General features: G+C 36.2%; 2 protein-coding genes across 2 annotated transcripts; both read left to right on the top strand.

Moving 5' to 3' along the window:
* The first annotated feature begins 5,579 nt into the window (after positions 1-5,579).
* LOC134801936 (neuromedin-U receptor 1-like) lies at positions 5,580-8,335 on the top strand. The gene is made up of 4 exons (XM_063774592.1): positions 5,580-6,573; positions 7,099-7,199; positions 7,367-7,474; positions 7,888-8,335. The coding sequence occupies exons 1-4, from the start codon at positions 5,835-5,837 to the stop codon at positions 7,963-7,965; spliced, it is 1,026 nt and encodes a 341-aa protein (XP_063630662.1). The 5' UTR covers positions 5,580-5,834; the 3' UTR covers positions 7,966-8,335.
* Positions 8,336-12,767: 4,432 nt separating this feature from the next.
* LOC134801836 (uncharacterized) lies at positions 12,768-15,590 on the top strand. The gene is made up of 5 exons (XM_063774509.1): positions 12,768-13,081; positions 13,762-13,840; positions 14,094-14,233; positions 14,722-14,823; positions 15,411-15,590. Exons 1-5 carry the CDS (start codon positions 13,025-13,027, stop codon positions 15,501-15,503), a joined length of 471 nt encoding a protein of 156 aa, XP_063630579.1. The 5' UTR covers positions 12,768-13,024; the 3' UTR covers positions 15,504-15,590.
* The last annotated feature ends 2,805 nt before the right edge of the window (positions 15,591-18,395 follow it).

Here is an 18,395-nt window from a genome sequence, read left to right as displayed (position 1 = left end):
ATTTCTTATTTGTACCCGTTATTTGGATAACTTAATACGCAAAATATCTGAAAAAAATTATGTGATTTGATAAAAGGCAAAATTATACTTTTTCATCTACGTAATTATTTATTTAAAACTCGTTTCAACATAAAATTATTATTTATTTTTATAAGCCTAATTGCAAAAATGTTCATTAGATTAATATCCGCCTTAAGACGAATATGGACGACCACCGCCCATAAATCGCCTTTTGGTACAAACGTACGTACTCCCCATTTCCCTTTCTGAATACTAACATTACTTACTACGGTTATGTGAATCCTGGCCTCCGAGAAAAGACAAAACAAAACACACCATGTTTCTCGGTCTTGCGATAGCTCTCGCCAGTCCCCATGGCCGAGGATAAGCAGATCTCGAGCAACTACGTCGTTCCAGCGGTAGAGGTACCTATGACGTCCAATTGGGCGTCTCCCATTTCGTTGTCCCAAGTACGCTCTCGTCACGGCACGATCCTCTCCCATTCTCTCTAAATGTCCGAGCCAATGTAGGTAAGCTTAGCCACTTTTGTCTCTCAGTATTCCGCCAGTATATCGGAACATGTGCTTCATAAATAGTCTCCAATATAAATAATTCAGTTGCCAAATAAATATTTGGTACCTGCCTAAAAATAAACAAAAGCTGTAACGGCATTAAAATACAACTCATATTGATATATTTTAAGGTTCCGTTTTAGTTGCCAAACTATTAATTTTAGTACCCATTTCTATTATTTTAAACTACCAAAATTCGATTAATTAGTTGACCGGTTAAATACGTGCCAAATTCATTTATTTACGTTACATGTCCGTCTTTTCTTTGGATCACAGACTTACATATGTATACCTACCTCAACTTAATTGGTTCAGTAGTTTCGGAGAAAATAGACTGTGACAGACGGATAGCCAGACACACGAGTGATCCTATAAGGGTTCCGTTTTTTCCTTTTGAGGTACGGAACCCTAAAAGTCACGAACATATGTTTAAAACGCACTTTAAAATATATGTAACAATTAATGCACAAAAGCTAAAAATATGAGGAAACTCATCCATTACTTTTATTAACCGACTTCAATTTCATAGAAGGAGGAGGTTCTGTATTCGGTTGTGGCTATCTTTTTTTTTTTTTTTTTTTTTTCTATGTACGTTCACCGATTACTCCGACATCCGTAGTCCGATTTGAGTAATTCTTTTTTTGTTTGAAAGGAGCTACCTCCGAGTTGGTCCCATTTTAATTTGGTTCTGTTCTGATGATGGGATCCATGAGGAATTGAGGGAACTCCTCAATTTTAAAAGGCACATGCATGGTGTTTTGGGCGTTTTCTTAAGCAACTCGAGCATTTTCTCCCGAAAACCACCAATTTGATGAAGTAGACCTGATGATGATGATTATTTTGATGATAATGATGATGATTTCTTTAAATGTAAGTATGTTAAGCGATTACTCCGGCACCTGTGATCCGATTTGAGTAATTCTTTTTTTGTTTGGAAGAAGTTACCTCCAAGGTGTTTCCGTATTATTTTTGGTTCTGGTCTGATGATGGAATCCATGAGGAATTGAGGGAACTCCTCAATTTTTAAAGGCACGTGTTAAGTAATTTCGGGGTTTTCTAAAGTAACTCGAGCATTTGCTTCCGAAAACCACCAATTTGATGTACTGCAACTGTAGCCTTACCACGAGTTTGACATTGACATATTCGCTAAAGTCTTATGCATCTAAATGTAACTTTTTATGCATCTCGCTCACATTAAGGTTAGTACAAGCGAGATGCATAGGAAGTAAGTTACACACATGCTAGCGAATATATCAATGTCAAACTCGTGGTAAGCTGGTAAGGCTACTGATCGGGGGTTAGGAGTTAAGGGGTCAGGGATTAAGGGGTCGGGGAATGGCGGTTGAAGGGTTGATAGTTCAGGATCGAGGGATTCCTGGATCAGGGGTTGATGTGCTGTGAGGTTGAGTGATCGGGGGGCTGAGGGATTGGGTCAGTGGCGGGGCGGGCGGATGGATTTAGTTGACAGGAATTATAATTTCCCAGACGGACTCGAGAAAATTCCTGATTTCTATTTACTAAAGTAATAGATACTTACACGAATTTAGTGTTAAACATCATCTTGTTTTTCATTCATGCGTCGCGCTCTTAACAATGCGTTAAAACTAAAAATGGAAAAATAAAAACTTTTTACAAAAAAAGCAAACCGACTTCAAAAAGGATGAAATATAGGATGGGATGGGATATTATCCTTTTTGAAGTCTATGCGTTACCAACTGATATGTTTGAAGTCGGTGCCAAGCCAAGTAGTAACAATACCAAACAAAAATAATCAGCTTTATGGCTATAAATCCCATTAGAACTGTACTAATAACTATTATAAATGTGTAAAGAATTCTGTCTGCCTCTTTGTCGCCTTTTCATGGCTAAATAACTGAACCGCCTTAGGTGAAATTTGGCAAGAAGGTAAATTCCTTGATTTTTTTTATATTTTCAAATGTAGTCCTCTGGATAAGGGACGGGAAATAACTCAGTCCCAATCCCACACTTGCGTGCTATAGACTGTTCGAGCATTAGTAAGAAATGCTCTTTAAAAAATACGACGGCAAAAAAATGCATTTATATTTACACTAATGTGCCGACAAACATGGTACAGACTGCGCCAAGAAGGTTTGATCGTGTGTTCTGAGGTGTGTTCTTAGGTCCAGTCGACGTCAATGATATGTTTACACTTTTGCACCTTACTCCTTTGTAATAAGGCGAAAAGTGTAAACATATTTTTAACGTCGACTGTACCTACAGAAAGTACGTTCATTGTCGTCGTGTAAGGCAATCCAACGTAGGTAAATCCTTATCGAATTGCACCAAAGTCATGGTATGCTTAAAAATTGGCTTGGCACCGACTTCAAACATATCAGTTGGTAATGCATAGACTTCAAAAAGGATAATATTTTATTTCATCCTTTTTGAAGTCGGTTTGCTTTTTTTGTAAAAAGTTTTTTTTATTTAGAACAAATTAAAATTCAAAATCAGAATATCTGCGGTCCCGAGCACGCACAATCGCACATCCATCTCACTCACATTTACGCTCAGTGAGAGTAAGAAAAGAACACGAACCTACGAGGCCTTTAATAACAATCTACTTTTTTCTCCCTTGTTGAACGAATAACTATTCCACCCTAGGGGATGAATTCTAATTAGGAGAATAAATTGTAACATTGTCTGACTGATGATTTCGAAGAATAAAGAGAGCCTTTCCAGACGGCGGGTGGGTTAAATAAAATGCGAGCGTGAACCCAATCTGCAAAGGCGATTAATTATTCCTACTCTTGGTATGAAAGTAGGTATACAATATTCTGGTATACCGAGTCCTTACAATGTTAGTTAAGTACGTAGGTACTTATGTTATCTTAAACAAACTAAAAATTATTATTGTTAAGTAAATTTAATATTTTAATCACAGAGCATTTTCACTGAGGGATCTAGCCTAATATACCATAGTTAGGCTAAGGTTACCCACGTTTTTTTAGGTATTAGTTTTAGCTTTATAGGTAGTTTTAATTTCAGGATACATTTTATTTTAATTTTGTTATTAATTAAATATGTTTTTGTAATGAAGTATTGTAAAAATTGCATAATAATATTGTAAACATTTTGATTTTAATAAAATTTTCTTCTAGTTATAAATAAAATTGATTAACCGATTTCAGCAAACAGTTTGGAATGCAATTAATATCATGTTAAAAAACCATAGTGCATCTCATAAGTCATAACAATGAGGTGGCAAACTGACATTTTATCACGCCAAGTGTCGCCTCCATAACGCAGTTGCTGTCACTGCCAAATCACATACATTTTCGAACGAGCGAGCGAAGCGAACGAAGTTCTTACATTCGACTTGGGACACGCGGCTGGCTAGGGGCACGTCCCCGCATTTCGATGTTTTTAAGCTGAACTATCACAGGATAGTTTGATACTCAAGAACTTAAGTAAATTTGTTCTAATGTAAATGAAATTGGGTAAACGTGTAGTTGAGGGCATTATATTTTAGTCATTAAAATATTGAGCAGGCTCAATCAAGATGTTATTGAGCTAGAAGAGCTTAAAAGGCTAAAAAGCTATTTGTGAGGGGTCTTGCTATTCTGGTCAGCTTTTTGGAAGAAAGTATGGTCGAGTTTGGTATCAAATGAAAATGCTCGGCTTGCACTTTTATAATATCGTTTTTAAATTTACCATTTTGAAATAATTTGCAAGATAAAAATAAACATAATATACTTAGGTATTTGACATTTGAAAGGAAATATTTCGGCTTACCACAGATACAGTATCAGTTAAAGGGCTCCACAGACCTTGTAATATATCCACGCGATTTTTGATCCATTGCCGCCTATAGTGGGACATAAAATAGTAGAAATTAAATAAAATGGAACTCTAAAATTTCCATACTACTTATATAATTTTTGGCAAACCGCGAGTTCTCAGTTCGGGGCGAACTACTAGTTTCAAATAAATTGTAAACATTCTCCTTTTTCTCCAAAATACTCCAATATTGTGCGACAAATTGTGGAAATATAGGATCTCCCTTTTTTCCCTAGGACCCGATATGCATAAATCGGTGAGAAAAAGCTTTGAGTACATTAACGTATATATCTATGGACTGGCCTTACGGGCACTAAAAATGGTACTAGTTTAGCGGTGTGACTCACGAATTCCAGCCAATCGTGCAGTCTAACACAACTAGTTGCGACCAATAGCGCGCGTGATGCGAACTCATCAATAAATCGCGTTGTACCGGTGTCACACCGCTGTACTGGCCCCTGTCATGCCTCATTATTATTGTCCGTAAAGCCAGTCCATATTTGGAATGGAAAGAGTAAATACACAGGTACTTAAACTAAGTTTTAATGAAGTAGTACATAATTTAGGGCATAATGGCTTAGCCACACATGCTGTAGGTACTCCATACGCATCACGACTTTGTGTACCTATCTGATTTGTCATAGGGCGGGCGTATATGAAACGCCTTCTTGTACATGCATTGATGCAGGTGATCCAGGTAAGTATACACCAAAGCTTTGTTTTCGATGGAACACTTGTAATATAAGAGGAAAAACTGCACAAGAGCGGCGTGAATCTTCGAAAATTTGAATAAACGGTAAAATACACAAGATAACCTCAAATATATTAAGTGATTATCTTTGTATCAAATCAGCCTTTTTTCCACCAACTGTAGCAATTCTCCTTCGAAGCTCGGTTTGCAATTCCCGTACAGTCATAAATGAATACATTTTTCTTGATAAATCGCAAGTATTAAGTATTAGTAAAAAATTCGCAACCATACGCTTGTCACAAATCGTAAACAATGACGGATTGCTGGGGCGACATCTGTCCTAACCTTTCAGTGTGCCTCCTCATTAAAATTAGCACGTATTTCCTGGTCTTCGTGCCATTGATTTCTAAATGAAAATACAAAAATTACTTACTTCGATTCCTCATCAATCGGTACATTGACAGAAAGTAGACTAATCTCCTAGTATAGGTACATATAATTTAAAAATAATCTTGAAAACTTCCTCATTTAGAAATATTGAAGTCGGTTTAAAAAAACATAGTCTTGCTAATCCAATTAATCTAAGAGTAATAGCTACCTCATTGGACAAACAAAGTTAACGTTTAACGCTAAGAGCAAACAATAGCGTGTGCTCATCGAGCTCACTAGAAATTGTACCGCGTCGTAGAGTGCATGGAAAATGCCACTAAAAATAGCGATTGATATTATACCTAGTGAATTTAAATACCGAAATCGTTAACTTATCGTTCACAATGTTTCACCAAACTTCAACTGCATCCCGCGAGTTTAACTATACAATGTGGGCTGAGTTTTTAGAAGAAGCATTGCCTAAAGAGTATGTTTACTCCAAGGTGATATACGCAATATCCATGTTCTGCATATTTACGGTCAGCCTTATAGGAAATTTACTTACGTGCGTTGTCATTTACTACGACAAATCTATGCATACTGCAACTAATTATTACCTATTCAATTTAGCCGTGTCAGACTTGATCGTCACCTTCTGCATCCTACTGGCGGTGCAAGAGAAACTGAGTGACGCCTACATCTATGGCCAGCTGGCGTGCCAAATATATTTCGTGTGTGTGGTCTGCTCGTGGAACAACAGTATCCTGACCATAACTGCCTTGTCTATTGAGAGATACATGGCCATTATGCGCCCTTTATTATTGAAATCAACTCCAATATGGCGGAGAGTAACCAAAATAATTGTCTTATTGTGGCTTATAGCGATTTTGGAGACAGTCCCAGAATTGTTTACAGTTTCAGCAATTACGACTCAACAATCAAGCATATGTTTCACGATTCCGACCGCTTTATCCAGGGTTGTAAACGGAGTGCTAGCAATTATAACGTTTCTGATACCACTTCTAATAATGACGTTTGTATATACAATGATCGCAGTAAAAGTTAATGTCACACCGAAAGACTATTCAAGTAATCAGATTTTCAATTATCGAAATCCCAGAAGCAAAGTTAACAAATTATTAGGTAAGTGCATGTACAGCAATGTACAGACATACCTAGTGTTATTATTTAACTACAGACTGAGAAATCGAATTTAGAAAAGCCGAGAAGACCTTTAGGGTGACCACGTTAATTTTTAAAGTTAAGAAAAACATATTCAAATAGTGCTTTATATTTTTTTTCCGACTTCAAAGTTGCAAAAGGAGGAATTTCACAATTCGGTTATATGTTTTTTGTATTATTTTTAATGATTGTTAAGTACCTAACTCCGACCTTCGAAATTTCGAAATGTTAGTATAAAACCTTAGGCAATAGTGTATGACAATTACATACCTAGTGTCATACTTCATAGCCTAATAAAACATGGTCTTCTCTTCCCAGAGTGACACAAGCCTATTACGTCACAATAACATTGCCACTTTATATAGCGCTGTCGCATGATGACGTAGGCTTGTGTCAGTCACGTGACCACGAAAAGACGGGAAGAGAGTACCAGCCGGAGTATATTATTATACCATGCCTAGTGTCGTGGTTTTGTCTCCATTGCAGTAGCTATGACGCTGTCATTCCTAATCTGCTGGCTGCCGTTCTTCGCCATCCGAGTCATGGTCGCCACCCTGGACGTCCAGCAGCTGAAAGATTCCGCTGAGGTAAGGTCAACAGATCAGTTATTAATATTAATCTTAGTCCTTTATGGCTTATTATTGTCGTTGTTATAATATTACCCGGCACCTATTCACACCAGATCCAAAGAAACTAATAACTCTGACACTATTAAACTTGTCTTTTGGGTTTTCATTGTCTCCTTGGGTTTCAGTGGTGGGGGCTCGGATATAGAGTTACAGACATCAACAGCTGGTTTAGCATCGCAATAAATCCAATTCTCTTCAGCCTTATGTCCACTAAATTCAGAAAGGCTCTAAAGGTAAGCAATGCAGAAGGTATAGTCTGTGCGGAAAGAGAAGAGTCGTGGAATGTATTGGGCCCCATACATTCCACGACTCTTCTCTTTCCGCACAGACTTCTAATGATTATTTTCGGTCAACATTTAATAACAAAGAGTTTTTGTGCAAAAAAACTATACGAGTAGGTAAATACATATGCCCATTTTTATATACACTCATGGACTAATTTAGAGGAACGCAAAAAAAAGTTTATTTACTTACTTACTAATTTTGTAATTATTTTAGGTGCCTTCAATTCAGTAGGTAATTAAACCTTTGCGTTCCATTTGTCCATGACTCATGAGTATACATATATACGTACATTGCAATTTTAAATATGCCTCTTACGGACTGGTCTATTTCATTTAACCCTAATTGCAATCATGTTTTTCAGTCGTTTTGGAATACGAAACTTAGGAGCAAGCGTCACCTGAAGTCCCAGCGCAGGTGTAATACGTGTACGAGGGTATAATAATTCTTAATTACGAAAAAGGGTGCGATAGTCGAGCAGATAATGGCTTGTAATATCCTTGAAATACTTCATTGATAACATTTTGAATACTGATAGACGATGAGAAGCATCAAAACTACAATATTGAAGTATCCGCTAGTAATTAATTGATAGATTTTAGGTTCCTAAGAAGTAGGTATCTGCTTTTTAATTTTTGTATTAATTCATCTCTTGCAAGAGTGGTACCTAAGGGTGAATTGCAAAAAAATGTACATACTTAAGAACTGTAATTATTATTAATGATTCCATTGTACTACGACAATTAAGGAGTTTTATAATTTAAGTTACATGCATGTGTGTTGGCGTAAGCCGGCCATACACACTAGGGTATACCTGCGCAGTTTTAACGAATCGAGGAGATAAGATCATAAGACTTTAGGGGTTGTGCACAAATCACGCGAGGTGGTTTCGGCTACTTTTTGACCCCCCCTCCCCCTTGGTGATATTTGGTGACGTTTTTGGCTAAAACCACACAACCTCACGTGTATTTTTTTGTCTTTTTTTTTGCATTCGACCTAATATTAAGATAAATAGTATTGTATATAGAAAATCTTGTTTATTTTTCTATTTTCGTTAAATAGACTCGCTATTTTGAAGTGCAGAGATTTAAGTTTAACGAAACCGAGAAAAAGTATCTACCCATGGTATAATAATATACTCCGCCTGGTACTCCATTCCGAGATTCGCGTATGACCTAACTGACACGCGCCTACGTCATCATGCTGTTTACAGGTTCTCAAACTTTGAAATGTGGGAGAATTTTAACCAACGGTGAAAATTATTTTAACGGCATTAATTTTAAGTTATTCATGTAGAAACATAGTAAAATAAAACAAATCTAATGTATTAAATTAAACTTTATTTATCTATACAAGACAAACGTTTGAAAAACTAATTCACAGTTACACATTAATTACCAAGCTTACGACGTGAAAAGTTTGGAAAACACTGCGACTGCTGACACTGAGCGAGAAGGAAATAACAATTAACACGCGTTCGACAAGGATGACGGTCAGGGCATGAAGTTATCTAGATCCGAATTGTCAAATGTGCACAGCGCTATCCTGTGTTGCCAGTAGTATAAACAGAATTACCCGAAAGTCTGAAATTTCTTTCGTGAATCGGAAGATATTGCTAACGAGTAATTAAAAATGACGTGTTATTGTAAAATTTAAGCTAAAATACATATAAATAAAAATTATAAAATTATAAAGAAATATTTTAACTTATTAACCATAGGTATAATGTACCCATGTAACATGTTATGTTGAAATAAAGTGGCAATGTAATTGTGACGTAGGCCCGTGTCACTCTGGGAATGGAAGACCATGTTTTATTAGACCATGTATCTACCTACTCACGTGGTAGGTTTTTTTTCTTAGATTCGTTCACTGTAGAAAAAGGAGGTGAGGTTTCCTTATACCCCCCTCCCCCAACGTGGTATCGTGATTTTTTCGTGACCCCCCTCCCCCCTATCGAACCTCGCGTGATTTGTGCACAAGCCCTTAACTGTTATTGAAATAGATTTATTAGTGATTACAGCTTGAAAACCACGTGTTATATTGTTCTTTTTATCTTCTCTCAATCCTAATGGTATTTATTGCATCACCTCATCACCTATCTCCCGTCATACATGGTCTAATAAAACATGGTCTTCCATTCCCAGAGTGACACGGGCCTACGTCACAATAACATTGCTACTTTATTTCAACATAACATGTTACATGGGTACATTATACCTATGGTTAATAAGTTAAAATATTTCTTTATAATTTTATAATTTTCATTTATATGTATTTTAGCTTAAATTTTACAATAACACGTCATTTTTAATTACTCGTTAGCAATATCTTCCGATTCTCGAAAGAAATTTCAGACTTTCGGGTAATTCTGTTTATACTACTGGCAACACAGGATAGCGCTGTGCACATTTGACAATTCGGATCTAGATAACTTCATGCCCTGACCCATAGTCTAATAAAACATGGTCTTCCATTCCCAGAGTGACACGGGGCTACGTCACAACAACATGGCCGCTATATATAGCGCTATCGCATATTATCATATAGCGCTGTCGCATGATGACGTAAGCCCGTGTCAGTTAGGTGACCTAGAAAAGACGGGAATGGAGTACCAGGCGGAGTATATTATTATACCATGCCCTGACCGTCATCCTTGTCGAACGCGTGTTAATTGTTATTTCCTTCTCGCTCAGTGTCAGCAGCCGCAGTGTTTTCCAAACTTTTCACGTCGTAAGCTTGGTAATTAATGTGTAACTGTGAATTAGTTTTTTAAACGTTTGTCTTGTATATATAAATAAAGTTTAATTTAATACATTAGATTTGTTTTATTTTACTATGTTTCTACATGAATAACTTAAAATTAATGCCGTTAAAATAATTTTCACCGTTGGTTAAAATTCTCCCACATTTCAAAGTTTGAGAACCTGTAAACAGCATGATGACGTAGGCGCGTGTCAGTTAGGTCATAAGCGAATCTCGGAATGGAGTACCAGGCGGAGTATATTATTATACCATGCCGTCATAGAAAACGAAGTGTCAGAAGCCTCGGCCCGGACACGGGCCCTTTTAGTGTGAGTCACCCACAATCAATGGATTTTAAAACGTAAACTAAAAACATGTACGTAATTCACCGTTAACTGACTGTTATATTATACATTAACAAATTACATTAAAGCTGTATTTGTTTGTTGGCTATCTGCGTGTAGGCAACATTATAATACAATCACCCAATAACTCGCATATGATATTGTTACTGTCGTGTCGTACCTATATCTAATACACCCATGTTTTGTTTGCCACTACCACAAATGCCATGTGTGACTATTTACCACAGCAGACACTATGACTATAATAATCACAGTAGTTAAATTACTAATAAGTAGATTGTTTCAATTACGTAAGTAGGTATTTAGGATAAAGTATTTTACTACTCAGTGCTATAAAAATAAAAGAATTGCTCTTATCAAGGTAATTATCGTATGAACACACAATGCAATGGTACCTGGATGAATCAACTTTTAGAACAATGATTTCGTGTCCTTAGTCTCCCTAGCAAAGAAAAATCGATTATTAAAAATCATGTTGATTAATTTTACTTTTTTGTTTACACGAGCATTATTAGATCCATAAGTATTTAATTAACACATTAAAATTTAACAACTTGATCTGATAAAAGTAACATTTTGTACGGTAACGCAGCAGAAAAAAGTTTGTTCCCATACAAAAATCAGGGACACACCATTTTTGTATGGGAGCAAACTTCAAAATTGAACAACAATATTTTCTTAATTGAAGTAACCTAATAAATTGCCACAGCTTTTCCCATACCTTGATATACCCGAGTCACTGCCATAAGATTAAATACGAGTATACTCAGATGCTCATGTTAAATAGTACTCGAGTAGGTACAGGTACCTGGAAAAATGTATTTTAAATCTGCCTGTAACCTACCTCCCAACAAACAATTTAGTCGTATAACAAGTAGCTAGCTATACGACTCGAAGTACTATAAAGGTAGCATAACAGTCGTCATTTTGACTAACGGTGCATTATGCAACTAAATAGTCGGATAAACTTATTGTCGGGTAGCAAGGTCGAATAAATGTTTATTCTACCGATTTATACAACTAAATAGTCAGTGAAACGTATAGTCGTATAGCAAGGTCGAATAAACGTTTATTCTACCATTTTATACAACTAATAGTCGGTAAACTTATTGTCGTATAGCAAGGTCGTATAAACGTTTATTCTACCATTTTGTACGACAGTCATATAGTAGGTATCACGACGACTCCTATAAAACTTTCTTACACGACAGTTGGTCGCATAGAGGTCCTCATTATTATGGTCGTATTAATGTCGTAGTCACGACAATTTTGTGGTATGAACGTCCATTATGCGACTTTTAAACTACTAATAGTTGCTTACACGTCGTAAAGGTGTTCTTTATAGGACAGTCGACTAACTGTTATTATGGCCACCGCTATCCGTATTTAAGTAGCAAAAGTGCTATTATACTACCGCTAGTTAACCAACAGTCGAATAGATGTGGTAAAATAAACATTTATACAATTTTTGAAAAGCTATGGCGACCATTCGAATTCAAGCGTATAGATTATAGAACCTCAAGTTGTATAACTGTCGCATAAGGCATCTGCTTAATAATTTGTTAATCAAAATAATTAAATAAGTAAGAATTTTAAATGCGCATCAACATTTAGTTATAAACTTATATAGCAATCATCAGTAAAATTAACTGCGCAGTAGTTTACAGATATTATATACACTTTTGTCTCCTATTTCATAAACCACCAACTTAAAGAAATGGCTACTTATACCTTCTTTCAAAGATACAAATTCATACCACTTGCTGTTAATATTGATATCATTTTTGACACAAGCCGACGCGGAACTTTCGTTGAGAAATAAGCTATTTATACGACCTTTAAGCGACGATAACTCAACTTAAAGTCGTATAAATATCGTATTTATCACCACTACTCTTCCTTAAGTCCAATAAGCGTCGTCGTCGAATCGGCGCATATACGACGACTATGCAACTAAATAGGTATTATCACGACCATTACTCAACATTTTTACGACTTTAAGTCGAATAAGCTGCGCCCAAATCGCGTCGTATAAACGTATATACGACGTTTATACGACCATAAAATTTGGTCGTATAAACCTAAATTTTGCCTCAAATTGTTAGTTGGGCTGTTACTCAGCAGTTGGGAATTAAAGTTTATCATCATTAGGGACTGCACTTAATAATCACAACGTGTTATTTTATTTAACAATACCCCCTGGGCAGCGGGCACCCCCACCTCACACATTGTCCAGGTACCTAATCGTTATCTATTCTATACCATAAATACCCACTGAATTGTGAACATAGTTCAATTTTAAAAGAATCCGGGGCCCTGTGCAAATGCACATGCAGTAGTTATCATTACCAGTTTTGCTAAGGCTATTGAATATTAGTGTAATATTTTGAGATGAATCAAAATATAAGTGACGCTGAGATCTCGAGTTGCCATGAGATAGAAGAAATGGTGAGTTTTTGTTTTGTCATCTACCCCTTTAGTAACTTTATTTTTTGCACGTGGCGTAAAAATACTAAAATATGAGCACATGTATGATGTAGCTCGAAATGTATATTATGAGTAGGTATATAATTTACAATTTGTTTTTTTAAGTTGCTACGGCGTACAATACAATAAAAACCTATACTTTTATTCAGAAATGATAGAAGTTTCAAAATATATTCTTTTTAACTACTTAGTATATTTATGTGAAAATATAATTTTAAAGGCATGGGACTGTGTACCTACCTACTTTTCGGAACTTATGTACAATATATCATTTGATATTTACCAGTCGCTTTTCTGTGAAAGAAAACATCGTGAGGAAACCGGACTAATCCCAATAAGGCCTAGTTTACCCTCTGGGTTGGAAGGTAAGATGGCAGTCGCTATCGTAAAAACTAGTGCTTTCGCCAATTCTTGGGATTAGTTGCCAAGCGGATCCCAGGCTCCCATGGGCTGTGGCAAAATGCCGGGACAACGCGAGGAAGATGATGATGACTCCTGTAAATCTGAAAAAATACACACTCGCAAACTTTCTAATTCTGGATACGAGATTAGGCAAGAGCAACTTAGCTATTTACATGTATGTATGTCAAAGTAATGCAGATGATTATGTAGATCCACTTAATTTTTATTATTATATTTAGCGCAGAGAGGCAGAAAGAGTAGCCCTGGAGGCGCTGAGGCGCCGCATGAACGACATCATACGCTTAGCTATAGAAGAAGGTAGGTACTCGTACTTACTTTTATCATGTTGTCTGTGTCTTAAGGCTGGCTCGTGGCCTATCATAAGAAATAAAAAGCAATTGATATAACAGCAGTGTATCTTAATGGAGTTATATCGACATACCGGCGTTTACTTACTTATAGAGAAATAAATAACTGATGCGAATAGATATTATATTACACATACATGGACAAAAATAACACCTGTATTCCAAAACAAATCGTATTGTATAACACTATTCCCTAATTCCAGATGACGAGATAGTCGGGGAGAGAGACGTGTTAGCCATAGAGCTTGAAAACGAGCTTCGGTCCGAAAGCAGGTACAGCGAGTTGCTGAACGAGGCGCAGCAGGCCTCCCGCGATCAGCTGCAGGAAATGCTGGAGTTGCAGGTGAGTGCACTTTTTTAATGTGATAGTGAGCAGAAGCAAAATCGGAGGAGCCACTTATGCGTTACAGACCTTTGACAACGCTGAATACCCTTTTTGAAGAACCCCATATCGTAGCGCAAAGAAAATAACTCACTCCATATTCTGCACATTCTGCGAAGAACTGAACGAGTTGCACGTGTGTTGCATCTGCAGAGTTTAATATGCCTTGCAGCTTCAATGCCTCCTGAGTAAACGTGGGCTTCCATTACAGAAGGTCCTTATGCTTCAAATGCAATAAGGTCCTTTCCATTGAAATTTCAACAGAAAGTCTGATAAAAACGTCCTTATTGCACATAAAGCGTAAGGACCCTTCTCTGATGGGAAGCCACAAATATTCAGCTAATACTATAATTGTCATCTATTTTGAAGTAGATATTATTTTATGATATCGTCAGTGACGTGCATTATTTTTTTAGCGTACTCGTATTTGACAGCTTATCTGATTTCAGACCCAATTAACAAATGCTAACGTGGACACAGTGAACCTGCTCACGTCACTGCAGGAGCTTCGCGAACAAAACCACGCCACTCTCAGAGCCGATCCTATCTATGTGAGTTGTTTTAATTTGCTTAAATAGCCCTTTAGATGCTAGCCTTGGCTAACCTAATCTAACAGTAATACTTATAAAAATATACGTATTAGCAAAACATGCTGTTTGATAAATACAGTAATATTTATGAAGGTGTTTCAGAATTTATGATTTCATTGACATCAGTGGGTAATTTGCTCTGTTTTTATAATTAAGACCCCATACTATCCCACTGCTGGGCAAAGCCCTCCCCTCCTACTTTTTCCAATGCTCGTATCTAAACATTAGGTACCACTTATTAGTTTGCTCTATTATTATTATTCAGAGCCCACTGTGTCCCACTGCTGGGCAAAGGCCTCCCCCTCTTCTTCCACTCGTCTTTGTCCCAGTTATCCCGCCATCGCCCGAGGCCTGCTCTTATCTAAACAATATTAGTTTATAAATGTTATAGTACCTAATGTACCTACTGCAAATATGAGACAAGAAAGGATTTGTGCTCGTTGTTGACGCTTCTTACGTTGATTCGATCCACAATTATCAATTTGTAAAGGCATGCCACCTAGGCGGAAGTAGTCGTCGAAACTAAGCCCAATTTTCGATCATTTCAGGCTCTAGTCCAAGAGGAACGCGAGTTGCAACAGAAGTTGGACGACATGGGTATTTATGTGTACCCGCCGACCGGCTCCCAATATTACCAGTGACGCGGGCTACCTTTGAAGGTTCCAAGAGAAATATATCAGACAACCATTGACATGAATATCGTGAACAATCCTTTGTCGTATTTTCTCGGAAACGTTCGTATATCAATATTAGGGAACATCTTACACAGATCACTATGTACTATAATAATATTCATACTACTTCAGTCAATCTCAGTATTTTTTGAAGGCACTGAGAATGATTGAAATAGCATAAAACGATCTTGCGTTTCCGTGAAAATACGATGGTAAAGTACATCTATACTTAGACTGTAATAACATTAACTTATCAAAAACCTACCTTCCTCTAGCTGCCTAGTGGCCTCATAAAAGGTCTTTCATTTTATTGTATTTTGATTTTTATTTCAACGAATCAAAATTATTAGTGTTGTCAAGTTTTGATTTGTGGACGGCTTAAGAACACGTGTCATTCCTATTAAAACGGTAGCTGATCCTGTTTCTATGAGTAGTTTTTGTAAATAAATAAGTAATCATATTAGTAGATTTTTTATATCATCACCATGTATTACGTACTTATTTTCCTCATTCATTTGACCTCATAAAATCGTCTCGATGAGATCACATGTCAGCTTCAAAAACATATTATTATGCTGGCGTGGAATAGTAAATACAGGCAAACGCACTATTTGCTATGCAATAAATTATAGGGAATGCATAATGTGATACAGTAAAACAATTTAAATCGCCGTTTTTTTTATAATTAATATATTTTTCAATCCTTGTATGCGAATATAATGATTGTTATAACTATATTAATTATGAAATACTTAGGATTGGGTACCTACAGAGTTAATGAGCTACTTAATTGAAATAGATAACAACATATCCGGTTACATGGCATTTATGTAGTTATGTACTATTAATTAAGAATATATAAGTAGGTTTAAAAGTGGAAAAATTACTGTCTTGGGTGAGACTTGAACTCACGACCCCTGGATCGATACTCCAGTGCCCTGCCATCTGAGCCACCAAGACCTCATCCATAGCCAGCAAATCTTTCCACCATATTATAGGTCAAGGGGACCCTTAGCGACAGTTTGCAGACGTTTCTGCTTGTTAAAAATTAAAATATAAGTAGGTATTATGTCTAATAACTAAATAAGTATACCTACTAGCTGTCAGTGCTGTCACAGTAATTAATAATAGGCTGGGTATAATTGGATATTGGACAACGCACAGCGTGGGATGGGAAATGTGAATGTTCTGTGACGACATCCGCATACTATTTGACTACAAGAAAACTGATGTGTGCCGAATGTACCAGTCAGGTCAGAGCCATAGTAAGGCACAAAGCGAAGAGAGGTCGTGTTACTCGTATACAAAAAGCAAATAATATGTGACGTTCCACGGGAAAAGGTACCTTATGAGGGTTTCTAGTTTCGGAGATATTAAATGTTTTGTAAAGAGGTGAAAAAATGCTCAATTTTTTTTTATTGTGTGATCTGAAACCTTAATGCGTAACGTTTGTTTACCTGTTTTTATTTTTGTTATAAGTTAGTTATAAGCCTAGTAATGTCGTCTCAGAGTTTAGTAGAAAAGGTACCTTATGGAAAAAAGATTGAAAATTCCCAAAAAAACTAGTCAATACGGGAAAAGAAGTTTGGTAGAGAACTGTATTAGCATTCTGCAAAACTAATTTGATAATTTCAGTTCTGGTTGGGGCGCCTCGCAAATATTATAACCGTACATAGACCGACATCACAAATCCAAGTAGACTGCTATTATACCAAAGTTACTCTCGTCAAGTCTTTCTTAACTAGAATAATCTTCATTTGGTTTGGTCGCATGCAGTAAATCAGCCATTGGTTTGCTGAAAAATGCCAATACCCGACGCATTACCTTATGGAATATCTGAGGTCATTGAACCTCAATGCCGCTTATCTTCAATAGCAACCGAAATCTATTATTGATAAGAAATAGACGATTTATACCATCTTAACCCCAAAATATTATTAGTTTATCCTAACTGTTCCATCATCATCATGCCTCATCATGTAACTTGACCACAAGGTACCTTTTCATTACATACAAATTATTGGTCTTTTTTAAGATTATTATGACGAAGAACTAATTAAATTGGGGGCAGTTTAATGTAAATTAATATTTTCTATTCATAAAAGATAAACTATAATATGATTGATATTTTGTAGTGATGTATTATTAGATTTATTTCCATAAGGTACCTTTTCGTAAATGTATGGAGCAAATACTGTTATTGTTATGTAAGTTTAAAGTGGCATAAGGGGTTAAATATAGTATTTAGTTGGGGTTTTAGGATTTATTTCATTTGAATGACAGAATTTCTTTCATATGTGCTCAGAAAAATTGATTGTGTGTCACATTAAAAGTAAAAATATTCAATTTTGTGATTTTATATGAAAAAGTCAGAAAATACATTTTCACCTCTAAATCGGTATTGTTTTTTGCTTAAACTGTCTGTCAGTGTCGTTTTCTAATAGACAGAATTTAAATCTTGAGAGCTCATTGCAATCAATCGTGAAAATGAAATAAAACTTTATTTTCAAGAGATTGGTTAGTATACACATAAATCAGTCGATATCAAAAGTTTCTATTTGCATTACAGAACAAGTCGCAATATTTTTTTAATCTCAGATATATAAGGCATTATTATTTGTAGTCAACTATGTAACTTACTTCAGGAACATAGTTTTTTAGGCGGCTAAACTTAAAACTTCTCTATCGTAAAGTTGCTCATTTCACAACATTATTTAAAAAAAATCATATCTCTGTAACTACGCAACCTAGAAGGTTGATCTTTTGTGTTATCGATAGCTTATTTATTGTAGATTACTGGGGTATGCATAACTCCATACCCGCCATAAGGTACCTTTGACCGTGGGACGTCACATATGT

The sequence above is a fragment of the Cydia splendana genome, chromosome 1 (genome assembly GCF_910591565.1).
Source record: "Cydia splendana chromosome 1, ilCydSple1.2, whole genome shotgun sequence".
Lineage (NCBI taxonomy): Eukaryota > Metazoa > Arthropoda > Insecta > Lepidoptera > Tortricidae > Cydia > Cydia splendana.
This window is presented reverse-complemented; position numbering and strand designations above follow the sequence as displayed.